The sequence below is a fragment of the Syngnathus acus genome, chromosome 5 (assembly GCF_901709675.1).
Source record: "Syngnathus acus chromosome 5, fSynAcu1.2, whole genome shotgun sequence".
NCBI classification, from domain to species: domain Eukaryota; kingdom Metazoa; phylum Chordata; class Actinopteri; order Syngnathiformes; family Syngnathidae; genus Syngnathus; species Syngnathus acus.
In genome coordinates, this window is record NC_051091.1 from 1,197,203 (window position 1) to 1,208,478 (window position 11,276).

At 43.0% G+C, this 11,276-nt stretch overlaps 2 protein-coding genes across 5 annotated transcripts; one reads left to right on the top strand and one right to left on the bottom strand.

The window, feature by feature from the left end:
• Positions 1-246: 246 nt before the first annotated feature.
• On the bottom strand, positions 247-8,597 carry slc5a8l (solute carrier family 5 member 8, like). Of its 4 annotated transcripts, XM_037251926.1 has the most exons (16): positions 7,994-8,597; positions 7,248-7,310; positions 6,749-7,181; positions 5,142-5,207; positions 4,914-4,965; positions 4,467-4,534; positions 4,241-4,395; positions 3,372-3,512; positions 2,999-3,283; positions 2,668-2,780; positions 1,463-1,530; positions 1,301-1,387; positions 1,011-1,204; positions 669-778; positions 490-575; positions 247-389 (listed from the first exon to the last, which is right to left on the bottom strand). In XM_037251926.1, exons 3-16 carry the CDS (start codon positions 7,100-7,102, stop codon positions 276-278), a joined length of 1,893 nt encoding a protein of 630 aa, XP_037107821.1. In that variant the 5' UTR covers positions 7,103-7,181; positions 7,248-7,310; positions 7,994-8,597; the 3' UTR covers positions 247-275. The 4 variants fall into 4 exon arrangements, with proteins under 4 accessions (XP_037107821.1, XP_037107820.1, XP_037107822.1 ...); XM_037251925.1 differs by having other exon boundaries at positions 6,749-7,310; XM_037251927.1 differs by lacking the exon at positions 7,994-8,597 and having other exon boundaries at positions 2,999-3,087; positions 3,154-3,283; positions 6,749-7,561.
• A 174-nt stretch (positions 8,598-8,771) lies between these two features.
• On the top strand, positions 8,772-11,122 carry tshba (thyroid stimulating hormone subunit beta a). Its single transcript, XM_037251931.1, has 2 exons — positions 8,772-8,959; positions 9,437-11,122. Exons 1-2 carry the CDS (start codon positions 8,798-8,800, stop codon positions 9,701-9,703), a joined length of 429 nt encoding a protein of 142 aa, XP_037107826.1. The 5' UTR covers positions 8,772-8,797; the 3' UTR covers positions 9,704-11,122.
• The last annotated feature ends 154 nt before the right edge of the window (positions 11,123-11,276 follow it).

Genomic DNA, 11,276 nt, shown 5'->3' on the forward strand with positions numbered 1-11,276 from the left:
CCTAGCCGCGGTGAATAACGTCATCTCCAGACTCAGTGGGTGTGACTTCCCAGGCTAAGTCCTTCTCCCCCCCCCCCCCCCAAAATAGCAGGAGTCTACTGTACATTTCATAGACAGACATTCTTGGACAGTATCATTTCTTTCTGCTATAATACATGTTTTACATTGCAAAACCTAACCTTTGACTTAAGTGATGTACAACACATAAATGTATGCAAAACTAAACTGCAGTATTTGTAAAAAACATGTCAGGGGTACAAAATCTTAATGCATTCTTAAAGTTTGGTCGCTTCAATGAAATCGCCACTTGTCGGGTCACAATGTACAAATCCTGACTTGTCTGCTTCCAAGTAGCTGTTTGCCGCACCCTTGTCTGTTTTTCCTGAGGCCTGTCGTGAAAGGGCAATGAAAAGGGAGGTAAGACAACCTCGTCTTGAAGTTTTCTTTTCGAGCGTTCTGATTTAAGAAAAAGAAGAAAAAAACTTCTACCTGTGATTTACTGCTGCAGCTGAAACACACCAAGTCACTTTTCCTCACAAATAGTTGGCAGTTCAGCTTTTCTTGCTTGCATCCACCTACAAACAACATGAAGGAACTTATTGCGTTGTCTTTTTGTGTCGCAAGGTGTCATGCGTATGCCGATATGGCGATCGATCGGTGGTCCTCACCTGTGAGTACGCTCACCAACATGCCGATCACGATGGTTGTCAATGTACCGAGGAAAGCGATGTAGACGTAGGACAGAGAATACCAGAAGTCTGCCAAAGGGGGCCTAACACTGATACACACACATATGTACAAACTCAATTTGTCTGAGGGCCAGTCATCTTGGAGGCTCAAAATCAAATTTTGGTCGAACAAATGTCCTCTTTTCTCATAATTATACACCTCTCTTAAGCTGCAGATTTGCGTCTGTCAGGTCTCATCCAAGTGTGTTAAGATTTACTTAGTAACTCAACTTCTCTTTGTATTTGAATGACAGGAATGCTCGTTGTCTGGTATGTTCTCACTTGGGTTGCGTTGTGTGGCTGACTGAAGTGGTCCAGGGACTTGCTGTGCTCGTGTTGTACTGGAGTGTGCTGTTGCAACCCGCAGTGGTGACCGGCAGAGGGTTTGTCTTGGCTGCTGTCGGCGGGTAGATCTGACCCCCGATCCCCACCCAGAGTGTCAACACGAGGCTGAGGAACATTCCTGCGAGGCCTCCCTGCAAAATCAACAAGCAGGTGCTGAAAAATTCTTTCTTGCTTCCCATGAGGTGCGGTCGCAGCTGCGTGTCGGTGTGTGTTTTAGTGCTGCTCACAATTGAGTTGGCTGTGCGAAAAAGCATGCCTAATAGATACAGCCCCAGAAGTGGCCCGCTCAGCATCCCAAATATGGAGAGAGCTGCCTGTGAACACAACGCGATCAGGACATTTTGCTGTAGAACAAAAGCTGTCAGTGTCTGAGTGCCTGTCTAATTTACCTGCAGAACGCTTCCCAACCGTGAAGCCACTCCTGCCATCCCAATGCACAGAGCACCAAAAAACACACCTAATGGCGAAAAATAGAGTTCAAATGTGTCCGACATTCATTCTCACTTAACAAGATAAATCTGCTTGTTACACTGTAGTTTAAATCAAGCATTTTTTTGTGGGATGTTTTTTTTCTTTTGTTGTTGTTACGAATGAAAACTGGTGGTTGAGCCAAGAGAGCCTTCTCACTGTGGCCAACATGTCGCAAATTTTCCAAGCACTCGAGTGACTTTTTTTATTTGGTGGATGTTTACGGAGACTTTGAATGTTTGGTCAGAGCAGGAGATTTTCATTTTGTAATAAACTGTTTCATAATAGTGATACAAAGTGCAGAAGGACACATTTTCAGAAATAGGCAACTAGCAACAAAAGTATTTGGTTGTAAAAGAAACACGTCCGTCAGATGATCACAATGATTAGGTTACTGCTTCAATGGCAGTTTTTTGGTCTATTTCCTGGTCTATAAAATTGCCTAGTGTTGCCATAATCCAGATAGAGACACGCCCAACCATGTCAGGACTCGTGTTCTTTGCTCACCGTTTTTTCTGAAGCTGAGCCATTTGCTAAAACATCGGAGTTATGCAAGTTCTATGACGGAACCATCCAGTTCATGAACTTGTACTGCCGCATTGTGTTTCATAAGTGTGTCACTTTATCTGAACTTACATTTCAAGATATGAACCAACTTGTATTTACTGGTAGTTGTTCATGCTCATTGTTTGGAGCAAAAATCTCAGCACAAAAGAAGTGAAGACTTTATTAAAATGGTCACAAGGGGGCTCTTACACACAGCGTAGTACATCAAAATGGTGTTCTAGTTCTTGCCAAATTCAATCAAGCAATTCTGGATGGATGATTCTCAAAGCCTGAGTTATCCTATCATTCATTCTTATCAAACGCTAAGACACAAACACCTTCTCCTTTGCATCAAATGTCATTATCAGTAAATAATTTGCAAAAAGCGATAACATTGGTCATGACACGTCAACATCCTGACAAGGCAAAAACCATTTCACCAGTCAAGCAAAACCCAGTTGTACCTTGCTACCCTTGCCAGTTACGAAGAAATCACTTTTGGTAAAGTGACACAGCTTATGAAACACCCTGTACGAGAGAGAATTTATTCAGTGATTTTTTTTTTTTCTGGGTTACTTACTCAGACCCATGTTGATCCAGGTCGTCTGCTTCACTGAGAGGTTTTTGCACATGGGCCGAATGAAGTCTTCCACAGTGACGGCAACAAGGGCATTGATGCTGGAAGATACAGTGCTGAGAAAACATACACGCATCATGTAGGAATATTGTTTTAGTGATCATTATTTGTTCAGCAGCATTTACCATTTTTGCTAACTGATGGATTGATTTGAAGGAATTTCAAGTGAATCATCTCCAAGTGGCCCTTGCATCCTTCACTTTTTCTATATGTGGCCCTTGTGCTTGGGCACACCCGACTCTAAATGAATGCATTTCTGTATCTTTAGCCTCACCTCAGGGTCCCACTGTACGCAGCAGCCACAAACAAACCAGGGATTCCGGGGTAGACGGCCAAGATGTCCATGACCAGGTAGGGCAGCAACTGTTTTTCGGAAAAACAATCTTTTTCAATGCCTGCGTGATGGCCGGGTCGCAAACTTGCGTCTACCTGGTCTGTGGAACCGACATCGCCATTGGTGAACGGGTCGCAATTCTTGTAAATGGAGAACATGGCGAGGCCGGACAACATAGCCAGACTGAGAGTCGCGCACAAGCCCACCATGTTCACATACAAGGACCTGAGTGGGAAGAGAGAGGAGCTGTCAGGTCATGAAGACTCCCCAATAATATCCAAAATGGTGTGGTAAAAAGTGCAAGAAAGCTCACATCTTGGCATGGCGCAGTGTTTTGCATGAGATGTAGCGCTGCACTTGGGACTGGTTTATGGAGTAGACTGACATCCATGTCACGCTACCACCTATAGTGATACTCCAGAAAGTATGTCGCTTCAGAGGATCAGGGTCAAAGCTGAGTCGGGCCCAAAATAAAGGACAGCTTAGAGGTGGAAACTATTTTTACTAGACTGGAGGGCCTCGGTTTACAAATTCCATTCCAAAACACTTCTCGGCTATAAATAGGAAACAGTCGGTGGGAAAAATAGAAAGTAAGGTGGTCACGGGAAAGCCTCCTGAAACATCTGCTTTTATTATGAGGTGGAAGTGATCGAAGGCGCTTGAGATGGTGGCAGGTGTGTACTGACTCCCATATAACATACATTTGACTGTGATTGGTTAATTCTGACAAAATGCACACCCGTTTGGTGTATGCAATCACATGATTGCACTTTGTCTTTACTTGCGTTGTTCTCTTTGCTTGCGTAGGTTTTCTCCAGTTACTCCGGTTTGCCCACACGTTCCAAAAACATAGTACATGGTAGGTTAATTGGGCACACTTAATTGTTCTTAGTTCTTTTAGATTGTGTGACTGTTTGTTTGGATATGCATGTCCTCCAATTGACTGGCGACTAATTCAGGGTGTGCACTACCGCCTATTGCTGGAATTAAGTTGTACCGGTTGATGTCCACATTACTGGTGGAAAAGCTCTGGAAATGATTTCTCTTGGTCTCATGTATAGTATTTGTAGCCTCGTAATGTCTTAGAATGAAATTGAGTCAACCGAGCACTCCCTGTATTCTTGGATTCTTAAATAGCTAACGCATTTTTACAAGAATGATACTCTAGTCGCCCATCCTTACTCAAATGTCTGGAGTCTACCCCCTTGACTGGCATCTTCCCAAATCTTGTCCAGGCCTCCCTGAAGTACGGCCCCTCTCGCTATTACTGCCACAAAACCGGCTAGCATGATCACCATTTGTAGCACGTCGGTCCAAATGACGGCTTTCAGGCCACCCTGAAGACGACACCAACACAGATCTATTTAGAGTAGCTGCACATGGAACCATGTGAGGGTGTTTTACCGACCAAAGTGCAGTAGATGATGCACACTATCCCCGTAGCCACCAGCACTCCCCACAGATCCATTCCAGTGACTAATCAGAAAGAAACATGAAGTGGCTGTCAACATTTTCCCATTAGCAACTAAGCACATTTTTTGGAGTTCATTTCACGAGTTAACTGCATTTCAGTTTGTTGTTAAGACTGAAAACCTTCCTGCTTGCCGTTCTACAGTTACCTCCATCACATACAGTATATCAGGTATTTTGTTAACGATTGAAGTTCCATACCATCCACATTCTGGATTTTGCTGCAGCCACTATCTCGCTTTGTTTTGTCTAGAATTCATACGGTTTGCCGCTAGAACAAGAGTCAAAACAGTCCCTTTAAGTGAGTAGGAGTCTGTAAGATAACATGCACTCAGATGAAATGTTACTCACTAGAGATTGAAATTTGTATCCTTTTGTGACTTACTTTGATTCATAGCGAGAGCCGGTGCGTAGATGACCAAACCGGTGTACAGGATCTGTTACGAGAGCCCGCCATTAGTCGATTGGATTGGAAACCGAGCAGAGCAATCTTGCCGTTCATATTCATGGGAAATGGAAAGATGTTTCATTTTCCATCAACCCAAGAGGGAAAACAAGGCCAGGTGTTGTTTGTCATGATGAAATGCCTGCTAAGGTGTGTTGAGTTACCAACCGTCTGCATGGTGTACATCATAGTCCCAAGTATGCGAATGAGCCGGTTGAAGCGCATCTCCAGGTACTAGAATTGAAAGGGAATCATACAAGTTCAAATCTCAGACGGTAGTCCTTCTTTTTGACATCCTGATAAATGTTGAATTATTTATTGGATTGGCTCATACGATTTGAGTCAAGTGAGTTTCATTCTACTCCATTTTTTGTACAAGGTAGCAATTTCCCATAATATTCTTTGCATATGAAAAGGATGTGATGCAACTCTGATTTGAAGGAGTGAAAATTCCCTTCAAGTCCTCCTCAGTCATCCCTGTCATAGCATATAGAAATGAGAGCCACGCCACACTCGCTCGGCCATCCCATTTAACATACAACACGCTAATCTACTCTGTATGTACTTTGGATTTACTAATGACATGCAATTCAAAGAGTTCACAACACAGCGCATTGTTCTTTAAGATAGAACCCATCCATTCAATTATTAATTCAGAGGGATTGGTGTCATATTTATGAATGAAATGTTTGGGGTGGTAGCTGCACTGAATACAACATGAAGGCCCTGCAGCGCATAGTGAACACGGCTGGTAAGATTATTGGTGCTTCACTCCCCACCCTGAAGGACATTTACACCTCCCGTCTCACGACCGCGATTGTGAGTGATGTGAGTCACCCCGCTCACTCTTTGTTTGATCTTCTGCCCTCTGGGAAGAGGTACAGGAGCCTGCGCTCCCTCCCGCACCACCAGACTCACCAACAGCTTCGTACTCCAGGCTGTTAGGATCGTGAACTCTCTCCCCCCCCCCTTCTGCGTAGCGTCCTGTACTTTTGCGCTAGATTCTGACTGTCTGCTGTATGCACACTTGCTCCATTTTTGCTCCTCTTATTTATTATTATTATTTGTTTATTTATTATTTACTCATCACTCTTATTTATTCATTGTTTGTGCCTTCTTGTTTTTATTTTTTGTGTTGTTTACTTGTATGTATATTGTGTACTATGTCTTGTCACCGTAGGATAGTGGGAACGTCATTTCGATTTCTTTGTGTGTCTTGGCATGTGAAGAAATTGACAATAAAGCAGACTTTGACTTTGACTTTGAAATATATGACGTGCGCGTCTCATTCGGATATACCAAAATCGCAATAGATTGCCTGCACCTCATAATTGTCCTGCTTTTAGTCAGTCTAAAATCCACTTTTTGTAACCAAATGTTCAGATGCGTTGTGGGACGAGGCAAAAATGCAGAGTAGGGCATAGCGCGTCAAACAAGCCAAACTAAAAAAATATGACTTTTATGCCAAGCGCGGAATACTTTCTAATCACCAATTGGAAGTGATTTATGAGCACAGTCACTGCATGTTTTGAACTCGTTACTCAAAGTGCCCCTCTAGATGAAAAAATGTGAAAAAAATTGTTTTCACAAACTGCGCATTGTGCAGACAATCTAGAATGTGAAGGTTTAGAAAATAAAAATGGATCTTTTGATGTTACAATAAAAAAAAAAAAGCAAAAATCATTTTAAAAATCTTAAAGATGAAGTGGCAACAACGATTATATTTTGTAAAAATCTATTTGCATTTTAACTATACTCATTCATCTTCATCTTACTTCATAGGCACTGGTGATCCCCAGCCGGTAAAAGAGGGGCACAAAAATCTCAGCGGTGATGACCGACATGATGACGTAGCTGATGCCAAAGAGCCAGAAGGACGTTCCGTACAAGTACGCCTCGGCCGGCGTGCCAATGACGGTGACGCCGGACATGAAGCTGGCTGTGAGCGACATGGCCACAGGTACCGCCGTCATTTGCCGTCCGCCCAGAAAGAACTCCTCACTGCTGTTCTCCTTGCGTCCTCGGAAGGCCTGGAAGAGCCCGACTCCAGCGGCGCTCACAATCATGACCACAAACACCACATAGTCCCACACGGAGAAGGTCGCAACCGGACCACCTGTGCCAACCATGCTGAGTTCAGGTGCGGACGATGCCTTGTGCTTGATTCTTGAAAATGGAATACTTCAAAATGATCCACTTGTGCAAACACTGAGATCAGAAAAAAGTGATAGTGAGAGAGAAAACCTTTTCCGAGCTGAAGACAATTACTCATACCGTGGAATCACCGACCGTGATTCACACTGACCCTCCTCTGCCTCGCAATCTGCAGGAGTTTACCTGAAGACCATAAAGATTATTTCACTTTGTTAATAATCTATCAAGGACAGCCTGGGGCTTTGGTCAGCTGTCATCTCGTGAGATTAAAAACAAAAAACAAAAAAAACCAGCAGCGACAAATAAAGCGTGGACCTCGTGGTTTATCGGCTGCTGTTGTTTTGAAGTCAAACAAGAGATACACACACCCTTGTTGTAACGTTTCTCATAAATGACCAGCTCCTGTTGCTACTTTTACAGTGCAACTTATCTTAGAAGGCAGCTGCATCAATAAGATGAATTTGGCAGACGATCACATATTATTTAAGATAGCCACTGGTCATTTGTAATACTCAAATTAAACATAGTGAAGTGTGGTCAAGATAAAGATAACTTTGTGTACCTCGAACAAATTGCACGATGTGTCACACATTGTGCACTCCTGCTGTACATGATTTCATTCAACTGGAAGTTATTCAGTTATCTTATCAGGTTCAGTAAATTTTCAACATTAACCTCAACTAGTGCGTGTTAATATTTGCTGGCTTTTTTTTGGCTCTTTGTAGTTATGTCTAATCTGTTCCAAATAAATCCCACCGGAATGAAAATAGAAGTTTAAAATCATCACGTGCCTCACATATCCCGAAGAACAAAAGGCCAGATATGCATTACCTTTGACTTTATAGAGTACAGGAAGTTTATAATACCTCTTGGTGTTTTTTGAAATGCTCCTGAGATCAGATAACACATTTAAGAGTGTGACAACTTTGTGGACCGTTGGCAATACAGTTTTACTGACAAGAGTATTGGTAGAAAAGTGTGAGGGACACTTTTTCCTGGTTTAATGTTTACACAAATGAGAGACAGATTAGAACATCATTGGAAAAAGTTTTGAAACTTGGTTTAATATTTGAGAGGCTATTTCCAATCCTTGCAGCACAAACGAGGAGCACTAGGGCCTCTAGCGGAGTGCTTACCAACCTTTACTTTCCTTTTTAGAAAAATGTCACGGCACGTTACCAAACTAAAATGTCTGATGGTCTTGTGTCAATTTACGTGAATATTCTACCTAAATAAAGGTACATTATTTCTCATAAATAAATGATCATTTTCTGACAAATTTGATGAAAATGTATATTCCGCAGCACGCATGATGGTCTCTCATGGAACAGTTCTGGTCAACACACACACAGAAACTGGTGGAGATCATTTTGACCTGGTAACTGGTGGAAAATAATTCATTCATGTCATCAGCGTGATGGCCTTTTTTTTTTCTCTTAGTGGTTCCATCTGATCATAGATTGGAGCTAAAAGGGAGACAAGACAGGGCATAATACATTATGTAGAGTGCATTCAGCATATAAGTGCACCAAGGTTTCTTTGGCGCAGCATCGCCAGGTTTCTCTCAAGCAGGTGAAGCTAAAACGAGAAAAAGAAAACGTATTCAAATCACTGCCTTTAATATTGTCATCCTTTGCTAGGTGTCGCCGTGACTCGGACCTCGGCTGAAGATGAATGCCGCCGTGTTGGCCTGCTGCCTCCTCTTGCTGCTTTTCATCCCGGCAGCACCGATGTGCATAGCTAGCGATTACACCTTGTACGTGGAGAAGCCTGAGTGCGACTTCTGCGTGGCCATCAACACCACCATCTGCATGGGATTTTGCTACTCCAGGGTGCGTATCGTACATGCTCGACATCCACAACGTCGACCATCTTGCATCCCGTTAAGAGTCAGTCGTGCTTTATTGGATACAAATTCAAAGACTGGAACAATCTCACAATGCTAATGTGGATCAGAAAAATGTATGGTTTGTACCTTAATCCATATTTGCACCCCAATAATCTCACAAACACTTAACTGAGGTTCATGCATGACTGGATATCATCAAGTTTTGTATTTTCAAACGAGAGGAGCATTTATTATTTGTTATTTACGCCCTGTGACTGAAGCCGCCCAATACTTTGGACAGTTTAAGCGCGTGTGCTCCAGAGCACAAACAATTTACAGAGGTAACAAATGACCTTTAACAGTGATTTTCGCTTTTGTGAAGACGCTAATCATGTCAATGGGTTCTCACAATGATTAGGAAGCAGATAAATACCAAACTGGTATGTCTACCAACACTGTGCTGCTTGTGTGCGGTGAGCAGGACAGCAACATCAGAGACCTATTTGGCTCGCGCTTCCTGATCCAAAGAGGCTGCACCTACGACAGGGTGGAGTACCGCACGATCCAGCTGCCCGGATGTCCCGGAGCGGCCAGCGCCGCCTTCGCCTACCCGGTAGCACTCAGCTGCCACTGCGGAGCCTGCAGGACAGATACGGATGAGTGTGCCCACAGGGCTGACATGGGCGGCATCGCATGCACCAAACCGGTCCGACATATGTACCCATACCTAGGCGACTTCATGCTCTAATGAATCCCACTTGTTGCTTTGCCGTGTTTGCCATCTCTGAGTCACTGACCTGGTTTATCTCGAATGTATGCAAATGTGTGTGGGTAGATTCCACGCTCTTGATTAAAGCCTCTAAATAGCTTTCCAACTAAGCTGCGCTTGACTTAAGCACATCCTGTTTTGCTTTTTGTTACCTGCAATGTCACCTCAGAGACTAGATTAGCCTTGACACATGAAGAAGCCCTTGTTATGGGTTGAGGAATGAAGGCCCCTGTATTTCTTCAAGGACAGTGTCGCCAAAACATAAGATGGATTTGAATTGTTGACTTAAAGTCCCTGTCTTCTAAATTTAACATACCACAAAAGAAGCATGTTAAGTGTGTCAAATTTAAAACTCACACAATAAGGATAAAGAAGTTCCTCAGTTTTCATTCTTATGGCATTGACGTAACTCAAATCTTCGAAAGACACTTTCTTAATGACAGTAAATATTCCCCTCCATAAATAACAGAAGAAGGACAAAGAAATACGAAGATAAAACTTCAGCTGTAACTGAGCTCTTATTCACCACTCCACACATTCTTAACCTTGAAACATTAAATTGTGTCAGGACTCAGAAATGTCGTAAACTTGTTTTTGCTTTCATACTAGTATTGAAAATAACGAATGCCCAAATGCTATTCTGGTCTGCAATCTGCAGTTGACTTCAACTACTGGCTGCTCTGGTGGTATACCTCGGTCCCATTGTCAACACGAAATGATGCATTCCTTCTCCGATGTCAGTAGCAAGGAGTGACCAACTTGACTTTTTTCCAAGTTGTTTGATTTGGTAACATGCTCTTGTGTTAGCACCTCTCATCCCCACAGGAGCTTTTGGGAAGACAGCTGGAGTGTATTAATAGCACGGCCGGCCGGTCAAGAGTGGGAGAACGCTCAATACGCATGGTCATGTGAATGGATGACATCACTCCCGTCATCATGTGATGTCCACCCTTTTGTCTTTATGATCCTTCCTATTCCCGGCGCACCTCTGACAAGGGCTCATGTTTTTGGTTTAAAGCCGATGACACAGAAGGGAAAGATATTCTAGGGAAGGGTTAAAACGTGTTTGTACAAAGCCAAGGCAATCTTACCTAACAGCGATCTTGCACAACAGTACCTGAGGCACTGTAGCTCTTGGAGGGCCTGCAGGAATTTGTTGGCCTTCAATGAGATGTTCTAAAGCAATGTGGGGTTGAGTACTTTTGGAATCTGCTGAACCTGATCTGTGAGGCACATACCATTCATCCATTTGAAAAAAATAACATGCCGTTTGGTCAGTATTGTGCTTACTTAACAACAGCAATTGTACCACCATACAGTGGACCGACCCATGGGCTGCAGACACCTCATTCTCAAGCGAGGCAATCATTTGAGTTTTTATACACACTTTGAATTACAGTATACTGTCTTTTCTGTGTCAGTAGAGTATGCCAGATTCAGTCAGTTGTTGCACCGGTGCAAACAAAATGAACACTTTGATGCTTCTGGCATTCACTCAAATATTTTGTAACCATTGGAAACGAGAGCACCTTCAGGGTATAAGAGTAAAACC